At 42.3% G+C, this 23,370-nt stretch overlaps 1 protein-coding gene across 1 annotated transcript; it reads left to right on the forward strand.

Moving 5' to 3' along the window:
* Window positions 1–16,478: 16,478 nt before the first annotated feature.
* Window positions 16,479–19,343, forward strand: LOC308288061 (ZP domain-containing protein-like; the record flags this gene model as incomplete). The annotated part of the gene is made up of 4 exons (XM_080729404.1): window positions 16,479–16,634; window positions 17,415–17,815; window positions 18,628–18,803; window positions 19,255–19,343. 4 exons carry the CDS (start codon window positions 16,479–16,481, stop codon window positions 19,341–19,343), a joined length of 822 nt encoding a protein of 273 aa, XP_080585530.1.
* Between the last annotated feature and the right edge of the window lie 4,027 nt (window positions 19,344–23,370).

The raw sequence follows: 23,370 nt of genomic DNA on the forward strand, positions 1-23,370 counted from the left end.
CCAAGTCAAATTTTGCACACACACTCCTTGGCTGCCAAACCACAACCTCCGCCCACCTCATTTCTCATGTGCCCCCTTCTAGCGCCACCATGAGGCCGATTCTTGCAAAACACATTTTTGGACACTGCTCCCACAGATTTTGGCCTTTAGAAGGCAATCGTAGCCAGGAGGGAATATGGGAAATGGGACAGATCCATGTTGATGACCTGACTGTAGCGATACTGTGTACCACTTTGTGAGATTTTGGGCCAAAATCTGTAGGAGCAGTGTCAAATAATGTGTTTTGCAAAGATCGGCCTCATGGTGGCGCTAAAAGAGGGCCATGTGAGAAGTGGAGGTTGTGATTTGCCATAAAAGGAGTATGGGTTTAAAGTTTGGCATGGATAGGGCCAACGGGCCAACGGTGGCAGAGATATGACTAGGGCAAAAGTGTGACGTGACGTGACGTGACGTGACGTGACGTGACGTTACATTACGTTACGTGACAGACTGACAGCCGGTGGAGCTTTTCATAGTAACTGCGACCTGACGGTCACAATCACGCAATGATTGGCAAATCACAACATCTGCCCCTGATTTCTCACATGACTCTCTTCTAGCGCCACCATCAGGCAGATTTTTGCAAAAAACATTTTTGGACACTGCTCCTACAGATTTTGCCATAAAATCACGCAAAGCGGTACACAGTATCTCTAAAGTCATGTCATCAACATGGATCTGTCCCATTTCCCATATTCCCTCCTGATTGGCTATGATTGCCTTCTAAAGTTTGTGTATGCGACCTGATGGTCGCTTATCTCCCAATTAGGGAGTCTTACTGATTATTATTATTACTAGAGGTTTGCGCCCGCTTCACCTGTTTTATATCACAAGTGAAACCTGACCAATCATGGAAATTGGCCCACTTATAGTCTGGTCAAAGTGTCATGTGAAGCTCATCAATCCACCAATCCTCAAGCTTATCGGACATGTGCCCGTTTATGCCCATCTATGCCCATCTGGCATATGCTCTGCTACGGGCATAGACGGCCCTCTCAATTCCACATATTGTGTCAGTCTAACCAGTGTGGTTGCGCAACATGAGTCACACTTGCAAATTAATTCTGTCCTTGGAACCTTCTCCCCAGAATAGGGATGCAGGGGTTCAAGTGGTTAAATGTCAAATATTACGTTATTTTCAGTCCGTTCTGACGGAAACCGGTATTTCTCTGTGACATTGCCTACTGTAAGATTCAAAAAATGAACAGTGTAATTCAGGGATGCCGTGGATGAAAACCTTTCTTTACAGCTGTGCACTGAGTCAAAATAACGTTTAGAAAGCCCTGGTGTAGACTTTGAGAAATGTTAGAGCATATGCCAGGGTCTTCAACAGGGGGTCCGGGACCCCTAGGGGGTCCTCGGAGTTACTACAGGGGGTCCTCCAAATCTTTGTGTGATTTGGATGATCTTTTTTTCCTCCTTTTTAATATTAACCACTTGAACCCTAGTGTCCATATTGGGAGAACTTTAGCCAAAAATAGCAGATCTGCAAGCTCACAACGCCTCGCGCTGCGAGGCGTTGTGAGCTTGTAGATCGCCTATTTTCGGCTTTGAGCTTTGGTGTAGAGGGGGAAAAGATCAGACTAAGTACAGAGTGAAAGGTCAAGTTTTAGAAGTATTGACAGTGGTTAAATATCTGAAAACACAAATTGACATGAATCCAAAATACACTGATGATTGTGCTGTCAAACGATGAAACTATATGGCATCTATTAACAGGTTGTGGGGGTCCCTGCTTCATCTCTCTCTGAACTAAGGGGTCCTTGGCCTGAAAACGTTGAAGACCCCTGGCATATGCCATTCATGCAGAAGGTTGGGGTCGCGGTCAGCAAGGGCTTGCGGTCGCAGCGGGTTCCTAACGCCAAATCAAATGGATTCAGGTCTCTGAGCCAAGTCTCCTGAGGAGGCGTGTCCCAGACCTCTCCTGGACAGGTGTCACCGGATGTAAAAAACAACAACAGACAGAGCCATATGAATGTTTTTGGAGCATTAAAAATCAAGAAATCCGTTAAGACAAATACATATGACGGCAGACTGCTTATTTTAATTGACAACAATGCAGTGGAGATTGTGCATACTGTATTACAGTTCTGTAGTCAGCATATAATTAACAACTCACCTACAGTGTCGAGGTCAAAAGAGAGCACACTTTCAAAGTGTGTATATTGTGTCGGTCACAAGAGCATGGTTTTCATATTGTATATTACGTTTTGCCTAAATCTTGCCTTTAATCCTTGTCTGTTGTTTTGTTTACTTTCGACCAGTGTCAAGATGGCTTCAATAGAAATCGGATATCCTCTAAAAACTGGCCAGTTTTCAAAGTAAGAGACACTTTTTTTATTTACCTCAGTCTCATAGTGCTGCTCAACACTACTGGACAATTTCCTGTGTGTGTGTGTGTGTGTGTGTGTGTGTGTGTGTGTGTGTGTGTGTGTGTGTGTGTGTGTATGTGTGTGTGTGTGTGTGTGTGTGTGTGTGTGTGTGTGTGTGTGTGTGTGTGTGTGTGTGTGTGTGTGTGTGCGTGCGTGCGTGCGCGTGTGCAGTGGTTTTCTGCACGGTGGAGTGAAGTCTTAAGGTGCACGCACATGCACATGCGTATACCCGCGTGCATCAAACTCACAGTCTATCAATAACAACCCATTCACAGTTCTGGTAAGCGGTTGGCGCCAAGCGTCAGAATGAACAGGAATGAGCGACCTGGCTGGATGGGGGACTGCTCCATGGTTCCAACTCCCGTTGGTCCCAACAGGTTAAAATTCACCAAGCCCAAGCATTTGGGCTTGTCATTGAGCCTGTTATCGAGCATAGCAGCCCTTTATTTCATGTTTAAATCATCAAGACGAGGCGGTGAAGAACTAATCACCCATGCTGGCACAAACATGTCGGCCTAAAAGTGTATTATACCTGACAACCATGTCTTTAGAAAAGTACTATATTTAGAAGGCCCTGAAATGTGATGCAAGTGATATTAATTTTTAGTTAAATAAATATGCATTTTCTATTTATAAAGAACTGAAAATGCATGGAGATTCTCTAGTAATTATTACATTACTATTCATCACTGCCTTAGGGTACCTCGGTCAATGAAGTCTCTCTCTCTCTCTCTCTCTCTCTCTCTCTCTCTCTCTCTCAGTCTTCATGTTCGCTGAGCACGTCTCCTGTGGTAAACAACTTTTATCATTTAAACATTACGTCAAAATGCGATGACAGATTGACAGCTACTGCTAAATGTGTTTTCTTTAGTAGTCTGATTTTGAGTTTACTTCCTCGTGTCTTCACCGTTCACATGCGACCAAACGATATCATTTGCCAGGTGGCAGTACGTGACATTTCTCACCTACCGCTGTGTCACGTGGCTGTAAGTGACATTCCTCATTTGGCTGTGCATCAATCAGATTAGTTTTTTAATTTAAAAAAACCCCAGCTGTCATGGTAGATTTATGACGACTAGAGTTAGAGACAGACTTCCTGAATGTAAGAAGTGTGTGTGTGTGTGTGTGTGTGTGTGTGTGTGTGTGTGTGTGTGTGTGTGTGTGTGTGTGTGTGTGTGTGTGTGTGTGTGTGTGTGTGTGTGTGTGTGTGTGTCCAAGCCAACAGGAGCAAGCAGGATACAACAACAACATTAATTCATCAACCCACGATGACAGCTTGACTTCATAATTATCTGTGGTTTCTTCCTCTTCACATGCCACCAAAGAACACATGGTGTGACTTATTTATCTGTGCCAGCTTCCTTCTATACTATCCCACCAGTTAACAGCATTTATAATCTATTATTTTAAACAGGTAAGAGTTCTAATGTATTATCTTTGTACAGTTAACCGTTATAATGTATTATTTTATACAGGTAAAGGACAACAGCTAAGGCAAAACTGGTCTGTCATTGTGGATTCTTGAAAATCTCTATCTCTCTCTCTCTCTCTCTCTCTCTCGCTCTCTCTCTCTCTCTCTCTCTCTCTCTCTCTATCTCTCTCTCTCACACACACACACACACACACACACACACACACACACACACACACACACACACACACACACACACACACACACACACACACACACACACACACACAGTGATTGCTATTGGTCAGTTGGTTTTGACCAGTGATCCTAACCCTAACCTCTATGGAAGTGTTGCCACTCAGACAATTAGAAGTCAATGTCTGAATGGAGAGCGGACCCCCGGCCATCCTACCTTGACCCAGAAAAAGCTTGTTGTCTGATGTGTTTCTATTATCTGTGAAGCAAATTTTGGTTGTTGTTTGTGTTGTTATTACGTACTGTAATGGGCTGGGTATGTATGAAGGCGACTGGGTTTTTTGAAGAATAGCCCTGAAACAGCTGGGATTCTGGGAATGTACAGTATGTATGTGGGTGACTTCATTAACGGGTGAAGACATTAGGGACATGAGGCCAGCAGCACACAGCACCTCGTGGCGCGCTCTGCTTGCCTGAGGCGTGAGGAGCTAGTTGGCACCTCGACAGAGTGCAGTTCTAGTTGCGACCGTCAAGTTGCAGTTACTATCAAAACCTCCACCGGCTGTCTGTCTGTCTGTAAGTCTGTCACGTCACACGTCACACTTTTGCCCTACTCATATCTCCACCACCGTTGCCCTGATCCAAGTCAAATTTTGCACACACACTCCTTGGCTGCCAAACCACAACCTCCGCCCACCTCATTTCTCATGTGCCCCCTTCTAGCGCCACCATGAGGCCGATTCTAGCAAAACACATTTTTGGACACTGCTCCCACATATTTTGGCCTTTAGAAGGCAATCGTAGCCAGGAGGGAATATGGGAAATGGGACAGATCCATGTTGATGACCTGACTGTAGCGATACTGTGTACCACTTTGTGAGATTTTGGTCCAAAATCTGTAGGAGCAGTGTCAAATAATGTGTTTTGCAAAGATCGGCCTCATGGTGGCGCTAAAAGAGGGCCATGTGAGAAGTGGAGGTTGTGATTTGCCATAAAAGGAGTATGGGTTTAAAGTTTGGCATGGATAGGGCCAACGGGCCAACGGTGGCAGAGATATGACTAGGGCAAAAGTGTGACGTGACGTGACGTGACGTGACGTGACGTTACATTACGTTACGTGACAGACTGACAGCCGGTGGAGCTTTTCATAGTAACTGCGACCTGACGGACACAATCACGCAATGATTGGCAAATCACAACCTCTGCCCCTGATTTCTCACATGACCCTTTTCTAGCGCCACCATCAGGCAGATTTTTGCAAAAAACATTTTTGGACACTGCTCCTACAGATTGTGCCCTAAAATCACGCAAAGCGGTACACAGTATCTCTAAAGTCATGTCATCAACATGGATCTGTCCCATTTCCCATATTCCCTCCTGATTGGCTATGATTGCCTTCTAAAGTTTGTGTATGCGACCTGATGGTCGCTTATCTCCCAATTAGGGAGTCTTACTGGTTATTATTATTACTAGAGGTTTGCGCCCGCTTCGCCCGTTTTATATCACAAGTGAAACCTGACCAATCAAGGAAATTGGCCCACTTATAGTCTGGTCAAAATGTCATGTGAAGCTCATCAATCCACCAATCCTCAAGCTTATCGGACATGTGCCCGTTTATGCCCATCTATGCCCATCTGGCATATGCTCTGCCACGGGCATAGACGGCCCTCTCAATTCCACATATTGTGTCAGTCTAACCAGTGTGGTTGCGCAACATGAGTCACACTTGCAAATTAATTCTGTCCTTGGAACCTTCCCCCCAGAATAGGGATGCAGGGGTTCAAGTGGTTAAATGTCAAATATTACGTTATTTTCAGTCCGTTCTGACGGAAACCGGTATTTCTCTGTGACATTGCCTACTGTAAGATTCAAAAAATGAACAGTGTAATTCAGGGATGCCGTGGATGAAAACCTTTCTTTACAGCTGTGCACTGAGTCAAAATAACGTTTAGAAAGCCCTGGTGTAGACTTTGAGAAATGTTAGAGCATATGCCAGGGGTCTTCAACAGGGGGTCCGGGACCCCTAGGGGGTCCTCAGAGTTACTACAGGGGGTCCTCCAAATCTTTGTGTGATTTGGATGATCTTTTTTTCCTCCTTTTTAATATTAACCACTTGAACCCTAGTGTCCATATTGGGAGAATATGCGCTGCGAGGTGTTGTGAGCTTGTAGATCGCCTATTTTCGGCTTTGAGCTTTGGTGTAGAGGGGGAAAAGATCAGACTAAGTACAGAGTGAAAGGTCAAGTTTTAGAAGTATTGACAGTGGTTAAATATCTGAAAACACAAATTGACATGAATCCAAAATACACTGATGATTGTGCTGTCAAACGATGAAACTATATGGCATCTATTAACAGGTTGTGGGGGCCCCTGCTTCATCTCTTTCTGAACTAAGGGGTCCTTGGCCTAAAACGTTGAAGACCCCTGGCATATGCCATTCATGCAGAAGGTTGGGGTCGTGGTCAGCAAGGGCTTGCGGTCACAGCGGGTTCCTAACGCCAAATCAAATGGATTCAGATCTCTGAGCCAAGTCTCCTGAGGAGGCGTGTCCCAGACCTCTCCTGGACAGGTGTCACCGGACGTAAAAAACAACAACAGACAGAGCCATATGAATGTTTTTGGAGCATTAAAAATCAAGAAATCCGTTAAGACAAATACATATGACGGCAGACTGCTTATTTTAATTGACAACAATGCAGTGGAGATTGTGCATACTGTATTACAGTTCTGTAGTCAGCATATAATTAACAACTCACCTACAGTGTCGAGGTCAAAAGAGAGCACACTTTCAAAGTGTGTATATTGTGTCGGTCACAAGAGCATGGTTTTCATATTGTATATTACGTTTTGCCTAAATCTTGCCTTTAATCCTTGTCTGTTGTTTTGTTTACTTTCGACCAGTGTCAAGATGGCTTCAATAGAAATCGGATATCCTCTACAAACTGGCCAGTTTTCAAAGTAAGAGACACTTGTGCATGTGTGTGTGTGTGTGTGTGTGTGTGTGTGTGTGTGTGTGTGTGTGTGTGTGTGTGTGTGTGTGTGTGTGTGTGTGTGTGTGTGTGTGTGTGTGTGTGTGTGTGTGTGTGTGTGTGTGTGTGCACGCACGCACGTGCAGTGGTTTTCTGCACGGTGGAGTGAAGTCTTAAGGTGCACGCACATGCACATGCGTATACCCGCGTGCATCAAACTCACAGTCTATCAATAACAACCCATTCACAGTTCTGGTAAGCGGTTGGCGCCAAGCGTCAGAATGAACAGGAATGAGCGACCTGGCTGGATGGGGGACTGCCCCATGGTTCCAACTCCCGTTGGTCCCAACAGGTTAAAATTCACCAAGCCCAAGCATTTGGGCTTGTCGTTGAGCCTGTTATCGAGCATAGCAGCCCTTTATTTCATGTTTAAATCATCAAGACGAGGCGGTGAAGAACTAATCACCCACGCTGGCACGAACATGTCGGCCTAAAAGTGTATTGATACCTGACAACAAGGTCTGTTAGAAAAGTACTATATTTAGAAGGCCCTGAAATGTGATGCAAGTGATATAAATTTTTGGTTAAATAAATATGCATTTTCTATTTATAAAGAGCTGAAAATACATGGAGATTCTCTAGTAATTATTACAGTACTATTCATTACTGCCTTAGGGTACCTCGGTCAATGAAGTCTCTCTCTCTCTCTCTCTCTCTTTCTCAGTCTTCATGTTCGCTGAGCACGTCTCCTGTGGTAAACAACTTTTATCATTTAAACATTACGTCAAAATGCGATGACAGATTGACAGCTACTGCTAAATGTGTTTTCTTTAGTAGTCTGATTTTGAGTTTACTTCCTCGTGTCTTCACCGTTCACATGCGACCAAACGATATCATTTGCCAGGTGGCAGTACGTGACATTTATCACCTACCGCTGTGTCACGTGGCTGTAAGTGACATTCCTCATTTGGCTGTGCATCAATCAGATTAGTTCTTTAATTTAAAAGAACCCCAGCTGTCATGGTAGATTTATGACGACTAGAGACAGACTTCCTGAATGTAAGAAGTGTGTGTGTGTGTGTGTGTGTGTGTGTGTGTGTGTGTGTGTGCGCGTGTGTGTGTGCGTGCAGTGGTTTACTGCATGGTGGAGTCTTAAGGTGCACACATATGCACATGCGTACCCGCGTGCATCAAACTCACAGTCAATCAATAACAACCCATTCTGGCGCCAAGCGTCAGAATGAACAGGAATGAGCGACCTGGCTGGATGGGGGACTGCCCCATGGTTCCAACTCCCGTTGGTCCCAACAGCTTAAAATTACCAAGCCCAAGCATTTGGGCTTGTCATTGAGCCTGTTATCGAGCATAGCCGCCCTTTATTTCATGTTTAAATCATCAAGACGAGGCGGTGAAGAACTAATCACCCACGCTGGCGGCCTAAAATACCTGCCAACAAGGTCTGTTAGAACAGTATTGTATTTAGAAGGCCCTAAAATGTGATACAATTGATATTATTTGGTTAAATAAATATGCATTTTCTATTTATAAAGAGCTGAAAATACATGGAGATTCTCTAGTAATTATTACAGTACTATTCATCACTGCCTTAGGGTACCTTGGTCAATGAAGTGACTCTCTCTCTCTCTCTCTCTCTCTCTCTCTCTCTCTCTCTCCTCTCTCTCTCTCTCACACACACACGCACACACACTCTCTCTCTCTCTCTCTCTCCTCTCTCTCTCTCTCTCTCTCTCTCTCTCTCTCTCTCTCTCACACACACACGCACACACACACATTTCATCAAAATGCGATGACAGATTGACAGCTACTGCTAAATGTGTTTTCTTTAGTAGTGTGATTGTGAGTTTACTTCCTCGTGTCTTCACCGTTCACATGCGACCAAAAGATATCATTTGCCAGGTGGCTGTTAATTAGAGACAGACTTCCTGAATGTAAGAAGTGTGTGTGTGTGTGTGTGTGTGTGTGTGTGTGTGTGTGTGTGTGTGTGTGTGTGTGTGTGTGTGTGTGTGTGTGTGTGTGTGTGTGTGTCCAAGACAACAGGGTTAGCAGGGATACAACAAAAACATTAATTCATCAACCCACGATGACAGCTTGACGTCATAAGTATCTGTGGTTTCTTCCTCTGTTTTCAAAGTTCACATGCCACCAAAGAACACATGGTGTGACTTATTTATCTCTGCCAGCTTCCTTCTATACTATCCCACCAGTTAACAGCATTTATAATCTATTATTTTAAACAGGTATTGTATTTTTTTTATACAGTTAACAGTTATAATGTATTATTTTATACAGGTAAAGGACAACAGCTACAGCTAAACTGGTCTGTCATTGTGAAACCTTGAACATCTCTCTCTCTCTCTCTCTCTCTCTCTCTCTCTCTCTCTCTCTCTCTCTCTCTCTCTCTCTCTCACACACACACACACACACACACACACATGCACATGCACACACTCACACTCACGCACACGCACACGCACACACACGCACGCGCACACGCACACACAAACAGTGATTGCTATTGGTCAGTTGGTTTTGACCAGTGCTCCTTACCATGGTTCAACGGGAGACACATTATTTTTGGCATACTTCCAAGTCGGCCATCCGGTTACATGCTGCCATTCAGACATCCCCCCATTCAGACTCAGACACTAACCCTAACCTCTATGGAAGTGTTGCCACTCAGACAATTAGAAGTCAATGTCTGAATGGAGAGCGGCCTCCCGGCCGTCCTACCATGACCCAGAAAAAGCTTGTTGTCTGATGTGTTTCTATACTCTGTGAAGCAAATGTTTGTTGTTGTTTGTGTTTTATTAAGTACTGTAATGGGCTGGGTATGTATGAAGGTGTATGAAGGGATTCTGGGAATGTACAGTATGTATGAGGGGTGACTTCATTAACGGGTGAAGACATTAGGGACATGAGGCCAGCAGCACACAGCACCTCGTGGCGCGCTCTGCTTGTGCACAAGTAGGCCATGTGTGGCCTGCTTGAGCGTGAGGCCCTAGTTGGCACCTCGACAGAGTACAGTTCTAGTTGTGACCGTCAGGTCGCAGTTACTATCAAAATCTCACCGGCTGTCTGTCTGTCACTCTGTCAAGTCACGTCACGTCACGTCACGTCACACTTTTGCCCTACTCATATATCCGCCACCGTTGCCCCGATCCATGCCAATTTTGCTCTCTCACTCCTTGGCTGCCAAACCACAACCTCCACCCCCACCTCATTTCTCATAGCCAATCAGGAGAGAATATGGGAAATGGGACAGATCCATGTTGATGACATGACTGTACTGTGTACCGCTTTGTGAGATTTTGGGCCAAAATCTGTAGGAGCAGTGTCCAAAAATGTGTTTTGCAAAGATCTGCCTCATGGTGGCGCTTAAAGAGGGCTGTGTAAGAAATGAGGGGTGGAGGTTGTGATTTGCCATCCAAGGAGTGTGGTTTAAAGTTTTGCATGGATAGGGCCAACAGTGGCAGAGATATGAATAGGGCAAAAGTGTGACGTGATGTGACGTGACGTGTCACAACCTCCGCCCCTGATTTCTCACATGACCCTCTTCTAGCGCCACCATCAGGTTGATTTTTTTTAAAACACATTTTTGAACACTGCTCCTACAGATTTTGCCCTAAAATCACGCAAAGAGGTACACAGTATCTCTAAAGTCATGTCATCAACATGGATCTGTCCCATTTCCCATATTCCCTCCTGATTGGCTACGATTGCCTTCTAAAGTTTGTGTATGCGACCTGATGGTCGCTTATCTCCCGATTAGGGAGTCTTACTGGTCGTTATTATACTAGAGGTTTGCGCCTGCTTCGCCCGTTTTATATTAAGTGAAACCTGACCAATCATTGGAAATTGGCCCACTTATAGTCTGGTCAACGTGTCATGTGAAGGCTATGTATTCCCAATTTCCCAAGTTCTTTTGCTAATATTGTTTTTTGTTACAACAGAGAAAGGAAGTGTGGAGATAAGAGAACATTTCTTGGAATTCACAGAGGTAAATACCTGTACATGTACATTGGGTCCCTTTCTGTGAAAGATTACAATACTGTTGCTTAAGCAACCTGTGGTTTCAGCACGACGGACAGCACTGTTGCTGTGTGTGTGTGTGTGTGTGTGTGTGTGTGTGTGTGTGTGTGTGTGTGTGTGCGTGTGTGCGTGCGTGCGTGCGTGCGTGCGTGCGTGCGTGCGTGCGTGTGTGGATAACAGACAGACAGTTTGGGTTCTTAGCCTGCTTGTTTTAGTGGTTATATTACAGTATAGTTCTGCTTGCAATGATAGTAGGAATTACAATCTTCTGCAAGTCTTTTTTAATAAATGCCTAACAGTATGCCCTATGTTGTTATTTAACATTTCTGATGCATCTCTCTCTCCCCCCTCCCCCCCCCCCCACCCCCCCCCAACGATGCCTGCGGGGATGTTTCCACATACCAAAATATCTGGCAACTAATAACTTTTGATCATTATTCCTGAAACTAGAGTCACTGATAGAGATGAGGAAGGAGGAGGTCAAATGACCCAGATAGTTTGTCAGGCCTGCCGTAACCATGCAGCTCCAGGAAGAAGACATGAATTAAACATATTAAATATCAAACATAATAATTAATGTAACGATATTAAATAATCATGGATCCAGTCACACACAATTTGAGAGGACCTGTGTTTTCATGCTATACTTTTTGGGTCATTAAATGAGAATTTCAGACTAGATCTTTCTTCTTTCTTTCTTTCTTTCTTTTTCTTCTTTCTTTCTTTCTTTCTTTGTTTGTTTTATTTTTATTTTTATTACCTTTAGTTGGTGTTCTTCTAGGCTTTTCCCAAAAAGTTGTATGTACATTCATTCACAGAACACACATAGCAAACAACAGCTGAATAAGTGAAACAAAGTACCATGCCTGAAAGAGATGAGGTTATATAAAATGCCATGCTTACGGGTAATCTTTGATCTTTACACAGGCAGGCACAGTTTGACAGTTTGACAGACAGACAGACATATTGATTACACGAGAAAGAGATCTCTGTCTTCCTCATACCAGGTAAACATTTTATCTTATCTCCCTTGAGCACCGGTTGTTCTCTGCTTTCCAATTAAATGTCTTGTTCCACTGCCAAATTCAAATATTCAAGATGTTTGCTGTGCGTGTGTGTGAGTGTATAAAACACCATAGTGGATCGTATTCTCTCTCAGTAAACCATGAGTGTCTCTTCAGTAGCAGTGGTGTTGCTGTTGCTCTGCGGAGCCCAGCATGCAGGAGCCTCACAGTTTCAAGGAACTGTCATCACCTATGACCCAAAGGACACGCACGCAGATGGAACTATGACGGTAGGTACAGGTCAAGATTATTATAGTTAATTCTAACTAAATAATGAAAACGAAAAAAAAAAGGTAACAATGTGACTTACAAAGTACAAAGAATGTAACTATATTGATAAAAAAACTAAAATCATTGAGAACACGTCCTTACTTTAAGACTAATTATTTCAAACATAATTTCTTTGCCAATGTTAGGTTTTAGTTTTAGTAGCTTTACCAAACAGAGACATGATGAAAGTCATGTAATGTATAACCTTTATATCCTTATCTTCTAATTCCAGGTGGTTTTGCGCTATAAGACAGCCTTCGCATCATGCTCAAGTTCAGACATATGGGAGTGTTATTCTGGGACCTGTGGCAGTGATACCCTGCGGGGACCCTACACGGTGCAGGCAACCGCAGACTGGTGTCAACGAGAAGGAATCATGACTCGACGGGTTCCCATCAACGCTTTCTTCCATTTGAGGTGAAGAGAGATTCACTATTACACAACAAACAAAAACAATGAGACTTTAAATAGTATTTTCATGTTTCCCCCCCTTTTTTTTCCCTATATATTCTTTTTATAATCACATGTCCAAAATAGGGATAGTAAATTGATTACTTTAATTAAATAACATTATATACTGTATGTATATATATATATATATATATATATATATATATATATATATATATATATGTATATGTATATATATATATATATATATATATATATATATATATATATATATATATATATATATATATATTTATATATATATATTCATAATCAATATAGTTTGATTAATTGTTGCACCCTATGTGTTTTTCCTTTACAATTTATTTATTTATTTTTGTTTCTCAATTGCTTCATCTGACATAATGTGCGAACAATTATGACAGAAATACCAAACCACTTAATAATAATAATAATAATCTCATCTCACACAGGTCACGAGGTAGTGCCTGGGAGAGTAACAGAAATAGCATTGGGAACTGGCATGCTTATAATTTGGTGAACCTCAGGACCAGATCAGACACTGGGAAAGCCAACAGGCCTCCTCAGACCACCATCATACCTTCACTACGGTAACATAACACACTTCTATTTTGTTCTTATACTCATTACTAACATCATCATCAACATCATAGTTCTATAAGTCAGCAAATCTGTCTGTTCTTGGTCAGACTACTGTAGGCTTGACTCAGGCATGCAGAGTAGGGGTGTGTGCACGCACACGCAACACACATGCCAATTTAAATATTTTGTTTATACATAAAGTATAGTTATGTATTTATAATACATTGTACTAGATACTTCTACAAAAAACAAGTGAAAAATAAACTAATTATATAATCTCACTCTGTCTCTTATTTTCGTTCTGTTTCTATCTCTCAGAGTTCCTTCTAACTGTGGGAGAAGCTTCAACCTGTTAGCATTTGACCCAGATGGAGACCGGGTTCAATGTCATCCTGCTGCTACTCTTCCTTCTGTTCTCAGCTTATCAAATGCCGTGAGTTGATAAATAAGAACATAGATCACATCATACTGATGCAAACATGTATGTTCTACTATAATCATCATGATTACTGTCTGTACTGTTTTTCTCTACACCTCTTAAAAATGTGACCCATTATTTCTCCTGGTTTGTTTTTGTACTCTTCCTGTCCTGTGTTCCTTCTCCCTTCTTTCAGAATTGCATTCTGTCATTTGCTGCCACCAGCAGCAGTAATGCAGGAACCTACGTTGTCCAGTTGTGGATGTATGACCTTTCCAACCAGTCCATCACCCTCACTGGCACTGGAGGATCTCAGCACACTTACTCTACCGGCACCTGGCTCTCCTATATACCTCTACAGTTTGCTGTCGACGGTACACAGTTAAACCCTTAGTTCATCTAAAAACGGACCCCTAGTGGTCTATTTTCTTAGGGGTTCCTGGCAACTCAACCAGTTAATGTGCTAATAAAGTGAATGGATAATCAAAGTAAATCAATAATCTAACATTAAAACGTAAACCCCTTTGTGTTCAGTGTATGGATCAGTACCCAGCTGTACAGAGGGACGGTATCTACCCAGGTTCCTGCCTCCCACCCCGGCTAACAGAGCACGGCTCTACACCCATGTTGGACACAGACTGGAAATCACCATCAACACACAGGCAACACAGGCCACGTGAGTAAAAGACAACAAGACTGAGGCCCTCCACTCCAGTACGGTAAAAAGTAGCATTCAGCCTAGAACTACACAGCACAGTGTTTTCCGTAACATAACATTCCTTTAAAGTGATTTTTTTTGCCCTGTGGTGTTAATGTATCAGATGTGTGTTTTGTCCTTGTCCATGTATAAAGGGGTTCTGCACATCTGCCTTACAGAATGAAGTCATTTAGTTGGTGTTTTGTTGTCCTGTGGTGTCCCTTCTAAAGGTCTGAAAAAGTAAATTAAAACGTTTGAACCATGTTCTCTTCTCTGGTGGTGTTGTAGGGTCTCACAGCTGTTGTTCAGTGGACCCCACAACATGATCCTGACTGTACCAGCACAGGGACAGTTCATCCTGAGATGGACAGCATCACAGTCAGAGGTTGGAGAACATCACCCTGTCTGCTTTGTTGCTCAGACCAACAGGTCAGCTTTATTTAAATGATCTTCCTTTCTGTCTGTCTGTCTGTCTGTCTGTCTGTCTGTCTGTCTGTCTGTCTGTCTGTCTGCCCATTTTACTTTTCCTATTGTCTTAGACTTATAGAGTATTATTTTCTGTGTCATTAGATCAGTTACAATATTACAGAGCATGATGATAAAAGCAATGTGTTATTTGTAGTAAGTAGTTCTCCCTGTTTGTGTTAGTGCTATTGGGATCTACAAAATCTGTATAGCAGAGATCCTTCCATATCATTGGCTGGATAAAGAAAAAAAATCACCACTGAGAAAATGTATTGATTGAAGACTTTATTACAAGTTTGCATAGAAAAAAGTACGGTTACGGTACAGTTTCATGACGGTACAGTTCACTGGTACAAAGTCAACTAAAAGGAGATCCTAGGAAAGCACTTGACTTATTTACACTGGAAACCATTGAAGTATCTCATATAACATTGAATGACAGACGGATAGAACACAGTACTATGCAGTACATATGCTCAGGACAAAAATAAATAAATACATAAATAAATAAATAGAAAATGTTAACTGAAATGTTTTGTAAACTCTAATCTTCATAGTGTTGTACCAGTAAACAAAGTATTATGTTTACTATAGTTCATGTTTGTTCTGTTTGCTGTTTGGGGGGGGGTCAAGTTATTGCGTCACTTCTTTTTAACACATCGGATGCCCACGTGATCTCTGACGTCTAATTTGCTGGTGCCCATGGCAACGCGTCATTTTACCTACCGGCGAGAGTACTGGCGAGAAAAGTAATCCGAGTAAATGTAATCCGAGTATGTCCTGTTTATTTCGCGAAAATCTTTTCTTTCAGTCAGGACCGTTTTTTATAATTTCTAAGCCACAGTGTTTGTGTTACGGCATGTAGAAGAGGCTGCCGTTTTGAGAAAAAAATGAAAAAAGGAAGGGAATCCGGAGAAAACAGCACTTTTGTGCAGCCGGTAAACAGGAAGTCAACGAGCCACACAGCACGTCCGGGTGACGTAATTGCGCGCTGCATGTTGGGAAATGGAGTTGTTTCATCAGCGCGGTAGCCAAGTGCAGTAGCTACAGTACAGTATAGTTTACTGTACAACGCGTCAAACGCGTCGTTGGGCACTCGTAAAGATCAAAGAGATTGACGCGTAGACACCACATGGGCACCCGATGTGTTAATAACTAAAATGTGTTTGTTTTCACAGTGCGGACAAATATCAGTCGGAGCTTCGCTGTGTCATCGTCTCTGTCTCAAATGGTGGGTGAAGCGTAACACCTGTTTACTACTGCATCATATTTCAAATTCAGAAATCTGAGGAAGTGGTTTGATGAGTTACATGTGTCATTGTTGTTATCTCCACCTGCAACACCTACAACCATGGCCCCCACTACCACAGAACGACTGTCCCGTAAGTCTAACAAAATTATGATACTAAATCTAAAACAAATTAACAACCTATGTGGGTTATACTATTATCATCATGATCTTCTGGAAACCTTTCATTTCAGTGAAAGCCAATGTAATTTGCGATGAGACCGCCATGACAGTAGAGGTGAACAAATCCTCATTCCGGGGACTTGAAGGACATCTGCGACTCAATGATCCAAGCAACGTAGCCTGCAGCCTGGAAAGCCAGCAAAACAGCACTCACATCATAGCAGTGATCCCCCTCAGTGGCTGTGGTACTGAGATTGAGGTAACAAAGTCATACCTGGATGCTAGTTGGTCACATCTGTTCTACATTACACCTTTGTGCATTTACTAAAGGTTAGTTTTACACATTGTTATGTAATGGGGCTGTGGTACTAGAGAATTGTGTTATATGTATTGTTCTGTTGCACTGCCTCTTTAAGGAATGTGATCTGTCTGTCTGTCTGTCTGTCTGTCTGTCTGTCTGTCTGTCTTCCTGCATGCCAGCATGCCAACCTGTCAGACACGCACACGCACACGCGCGCGCGCGTACACACACACACACACACACACACACACACACACACACACACACACACACACACACACACACACACACACACACACACACACACACACACACACACAGAGACAAAGAGAGAGAGAGAGAGAGAGAGAGAGAGAGAAAACTAGAGAAACTACAATGCTTATGCAATCAGGCTGCAAACAGACTCCAGTGTTCAACGTTGGTATCACTTTAATCCAAGTTGTTAGTTCATAACTACTGGATCAGACTAAACTCTTATAACTACTGGGTTTAGACTGAAGTATTATCTTCATAACTACTGGATCAGACTAAACTCTTATAACTACTGGGTTAGACTGAAGTCTTATCTTCAGAACTACTGGGTCAGACTAAACTCTTATCTTCACTGGGTCAGAATAAACTCTTACCTTCAGAACTACTGGGTTAGACTAAACTCTTACCTTCAGAACGACTGGGTCAGACTAAACTCCTATCTTCATAACCACTGGGTTAGACTAAACTAAAATCTCCTGCGTACAGGAGGATGACGAGAACCTCATCTTCAAAAATGCCATCACCACCGTTGACAACACCAGTGACGTCATCACCCGCACGCACCTGTTGGAGGTGGAGGTCTACTGCCAGTACCCCAAGACTGGCAACGTGACCCTGAGTTACAGCGTCCACAGAAACAACGTCACAGTCCAGGAGAAGGGCTTCGGTACGTTCACCTACCAGTTTGAGTTCTTTCACAGCCGGCGTTTCGCCTCCATGATGGACCCCCGCTCCTATCCACTGGAGTACGACGTAGGGGACAAGATCTACATGGAGATAGAGGCCTCGTCTTCACTCATTAACACCGAACTGTTTGTGGTGTCCTGCAGAGCTGCGCCGTACGACAATCCCAGCTACCAACCAGCCTACTCCATCATAGAACATGGGTGAGTGCAGTTTACAACACAGCACACACGCATGCACACGCTTTAGTCTTTTTTTTAAGCCATATTTAGGCCGTTTCCCAATAGGGGGGAGTGGAGATCACAGCCTGGTTATTTCTGGGTCCTTGGCATTGAACAGCCTAGGAACCTCTGATTTAGGTTATTGTTATTATAGTATTAATGATATTTGAGCTTCCAGTTGAGTAAGTTACTAGCCAGGGGGAATACCACGTAACAGAATACAGCAACATTGTCACACAATGAATTCATTACTGCTTTAAATAATTTCTCTCACATAAATGCCTGCTTTTGTGTGTTCTAAACTGCACAAAAAATGTTATGTTTATGTAATTAATTATACAATTATACTATTTGTTTTTTGTGAGAATATACACCACACTCTCTTAGCATCAATAGGTGTTTTGTTCTTGTTTCCAACCAGGTGTACCGTGGACCACACTGTTGAAGTTCTTTCACCACGCCATGAGAGACATTTCCAGTTTTCAATGGAGGCCTTCAAATTCATAGGATCACATGATCAGGTAAACAGGGTTTTTTGTATTTTTTTTATTTTTTTATGTTTCGGGGCTTTTGCCTTTAGTAGACTGACAGGAAATGGGGAGAGATGGGGAGTGACGCACAGCGACATCTGGTCGGGCTCGGGAATCGAACCAGCGACCCGCTGCAGGCTACACAGAGCCTATGTGGTATGCGGCTGTAACAGTGGACAGGGAACTGTTTAGCTCCAGTGATGGTACAATTATTTCCACAAAGAAACAAGGTTTTAAACTGTGTTTGTCTCAGGTGTACATCAGCTGTTCTGTTATGCTGTGTGAAGCCGGGAACCCCAACGCCAGATGTTCCAAGGGATGCATCAACTCCACTCAGTCTGGAGCCAACCATCGACGGAAGAGAGAGGCTGTCATTCAAACTGCAAGGCACTACATTTCCCAGGGTCCCCTGCGCTTGAGAAGGTCGTCTGAGATCACAGGTGACTCTGAAACCTTTTTCAAGTCTGTGAAAAAAAGTCAAAACGATGTCTCCCCGGGACTCAAACTAGTGAAGATCTACAAGCTCACAACACGTCGCCATGTAACATGTTGTGAGCTTGTAGATCGGCTATTTTCACTACTTCTTAAAAGTATTTTAAATAGGATTATTTATAAAATAAAAATACAAAACATAATATGACGAATTTTGATTTTTGGGGGGGACTTTTTTGAAAATCTTTTGAAATAAACAAAATGTAGGAACGAAAGGGGTATTTACTCACAACCAATACATATTGGTCTGCGACCCACATGGGTCCTGACCCACTGTTGTTCTATTATGCATGATCTCACAGTGTTGTTGTTGTTGTTGTTGTTGTTGTGGTTTTCCCTCAGCTACCAGCCTGAACCTGAACCTGAACCTGGTCTTCGTGGCTGGATGTCTTCTCACAGTGGTCGCCATGATCTGTGCAGTGGCCATCTACAAGGTCCAGAAGACGACAAGGGTGAAATATGAGCTGCTGCCATCTACTGAAGGTTAAGGCAGCAATGTGTGTGGTGTCTGACAAGCATAACGACTTCAGCTACACCGCCCCCTTCTGGTGGACCTCTAGTGTTGCCTCCGCACTATAGGGCCGCTGGGCAATTAACCCAACATAATATGTTTGGTTAATGTTCAATATATTATGTCGAAACAGATATATTGAACCAATTTATAACCACTTATAACCCATTAATCAAGGTGATGGGAAGATTGCAGATGCAAAAGTTTCTTTTTTTTTCTTTTTTTTTTGGTTAGACTGTGTGTTCTTCTGTATACTATAGACCAGTCGTTCCCAAACTGTTTTTATGATGTGGGTGGAACCATGAGATAAAGTGGTACTAAAATTGGCTTGAATGGATTGACTCTACATGGTTCTCATCGTGGTACCATGCTAATCTTCTCTGTATCGTTAACATTTTAGCCCAAAGACAGTGCCCCGTCGCCAACAAAGAGCATTTTGGTATTGCATCTGAAATGGCTTGGAATTAGAGACAGACAGATCATGAAATTTAAATATCCGAGTGGTTGTTTAGACTAAAACCTTATAAAACCGTCCCACTGAGCACGCCGTCTAAAAGTGGTCTAATAGACGTATAGATTTGGAAATTTATTAGTGGTCTAAACTTAGACTAGACGACTAATAGACTTCTAATAGTCGTCTAAATGTAGACGGTCTACATTTAGACGACTATTAGAAGTCTATTAGTCGTCTAGTCTAAGTTTAGACCACTAATAAATTTCCAAATCTATACGTCTATTAGACCACTTTTAGACGGCGTGCTCAGTGGGGTATTATGGACCAATATTTATACAAAATATATATTTTTGAAAAGCATGGTGGGGGGGGGGGAATCATCTGAAACATCATTTTATACAATGTGTAGTGGGAGTCCCTGCTTCATCTCTATAGGCTCTATAGGAGATGATGCAAGAAGAAGGAAAAAGAAACCCAAAAAAAAACAAGAAGGCCCCTGATATAGAGGGTCTTACTCAAGATGTGAACCCTATTCGACTGGGCAATGAACCTGAGTGACATTTGACATAACGCATACATTATATTTGAGCAATGATCTGTAATAATGTAGAAACCTATAACTACTAATATATACTGTCTCTTTTTTACTAACTCTGATGATTTAATAAAAAAAAAGTGCTGAGCCCTCGTGGCAGGGCTCAGGTGAATGTTCAAATAAATTACCAAAGCATGCTTCTCTGTTTGTGACACTTTATTGGTACATTTTACTTATGTGTGACTGGGAATTCATGTTATAAGCATAACCATACATTTCAATATGCATGTATACTGCTGAACATAGAGAAAATGCATCCGTAGGAGACATTGCAACGCATTGCGAACTTGTAGATTGGCTATTTTTAAATGGCTGGCATATAGGGTTGAAGTGGTTAATGTATGTTTTGTAATAATTATCAACATCTACAGTAAAGTAGCCTAACTCAAGTTTTAAAATAATTGTAGTGGAGTAAAAGTACAATATTAGCCTCTAAGATGCAATGGAGTTGAAGTAAACATATTGAAAATTGGAAATAGTAAAGTAAATAATAATAATACTAATATTCAAAGAGCTTTATTGGCATGAGAAAACATAATTTAACTCATCCTTGCCATGAGTGTGCAGACACAATCATAATAAATCATAATATGTAAAATTCACAAACAATCAGGCTTCCAATTCAAGTAAGAAAGATCATTCTATCTAGACAGAGCATCCTGAATCACTTTTTGACAACATATAGTGTTGCATGGCTTCTTTTACTCGACAGGTCCTTGCTGGTAGCATGACTTTGTGATGACATGGGAAACCAGCCCTGTCCACTACTTTAGTACATTGAATGAATGAATGAATGAATGAATGAATGAATGAATAGTTTTATTTCGATAATCAGTGAGACATTACAAGTCATTTTTGTTTTCGTTTCTTTTTTTTTTAACCTTAACATTAAATGCACACTGTGGGGCAGCAGTGTTTTAAAAAACAGTTTGGTATGTTTGGTACCATGTTTGATGTTTACCTGGAATTTGTAGCCCACAGAAGCACCAAATAGTTTCTGATTAGACGTTGCTAAGCCAGGAAAGGCAAGAAGCGCACCACCTTGTAGTGTACATGCACTGCGGCGCAGTAGCTCAGCTAACAACACTGTAGTGTAGAGCTCAAGACCCTGGTGTTAGGTAGGAGAGTGTGGAGGGTTCCAGGAGTCCCGAGCTGGTGTTGGCTAGAGTCTAGACCACACTCTCGCAACGCATCGCAGACGTTGATACCAGGCCTGGAATTTGGACATTTTAGAGGCAAGGCCACTTGGCCTCCTTTGGCCAAATACCAGGGCAGGAAGGCCATCAAATAGAACAAGATTTTAGTCCATTGAAAGAATGTGTTGAATTTAAGGTTTAGGGATGATAATCTGCGGTGAAATAGATAAATGATGGTATTTTCAATCTGATCCATGCTCACCATCAAAGATACTGGATTGGTTTAAGATGGGGACTCGGGGGTGTTAAGACTTCAGAATCTCAACAAAAGACACTGGTGTCTACATGACAAGAAAGAGACACTGATGTCTACTGTCTATATTGACAAGAAAGAGACAGAGGATTAAATGATACAGTCAGCTTTAGGGCATTGTGGCCTCAGGTCATTGGTTTGGGGGGCACAAGGCCAAACTAAGGGGCAACGGCGGCCATGGCCTTCATGGCCTCCATGAAATTCCTGCCCTGGTTGATACATTACTGATCGTGCACTTTTTAGTTGCTCTTGGTGGATGAGGGTCAGAGAACTGTAACCTATAATCATAACATTATAGGTTATAGGCTCTCTCTCTCTCTCTCTCTCTCTCTCTCTCTCTCTCTCTCTCTTTGCATTCTGAATAGTGAATGAGCCTCAAGACCTTATTGAAAACATATATAGTGAATTGAGAAATTGTCCACCAAGGTGTCATCAATTGATAGGCAAAAGTGTTATGAATATATTCCAAACTATGTAAACTCTACAGATGTTTTAGTGAGAGTAGTGCTGTAATATTAGTAGTGTAGACGTTGAGTGAGTAATGATAAAAACAAGTAACAATATAGCTGCAAGCAGCGATAAAGTGTCCAAGGCATAAAAAGCAGGAAAGCAAAAAGGCATCAAGGGAAAGCAAAGAAGAATATCAAAGAAAAACTAGAAGCAGTGTTCTTCCGAACAGGACTCCGGCAGGTCAGGTAGGTTTCTTTTGGCCTAGTGGTGACTCTCTAATAGGCCAAAGTGAAAAGGGTGAGGGAAAACGTCTACGCAGTCTCAAAGCTACCAGCAACAGACTGCAAAAGAGCTTCTTTCCACGAACAGTCAGGCACATGAACGAACTGTCAAAAACAAGAAAGATCCAGGGAAAAAGGAATCGCTAGCACCCCCCCCCCCCCCCCCCAGCCCCCAACCCCTTACATTCCCTCCTTGTGAAGTTGAACTGCACCTACTGTACATACCCCTTACGTTCCCTCCTTGTGAAGTTGAATTGCACCTACTGTACATAAATGCATACTGTGAAGTTGAATATATTAATCTGTTGCACATAGAACACTCTGTGAAGATGTCTACAAAAGTTAAGTAAGTACAGTAAGCAACTACTGGAAAAATATGCTGTTGGCGTATAGAATATGCCAAACCTTTTGCACATGTACATCTGAGGTTGCTCTTTTCTTTGCCTGTTGCTCTTTTTGCCTTTAGCACTCCTTTTTAGATTATTATTATTATTATTTTTAGATGTGATCCTCATTTGAAAAATATAGCTATGTCATCACCAAGGTTTTGCTTTACGAGAGGAAGGAACATTAGAGACTCTGTGGTTACATCACTTTATAGATCACCAGGTACCAGCTCCAACTGGCTGAGGGAAGAGTTGTGTGGCATCCACCCATGTGGTAGATGCACTCACTCACTGCTCAAACCTCAACCACTAAAGTTTTTTTTTTTTTTTTTTTTTTTTATCACCCACACACAGGACAGGAATACAAAATTAAAAGCTTTATCAACTGT

The sequence above is a fragment of the Nannobrachium achirus genome, assembly GCF_963921795.1.
Source record: "Nannobrachium achirus genome assembly, chromosome: 7".
Taxonomy (NCBI): domain Eukaryota; kingdom Metazoa; phylum Chordata; class Actinopteri; order Myctophiformes; family Myctophidae; genus Nannobrachium; species Nannobrachium achirus.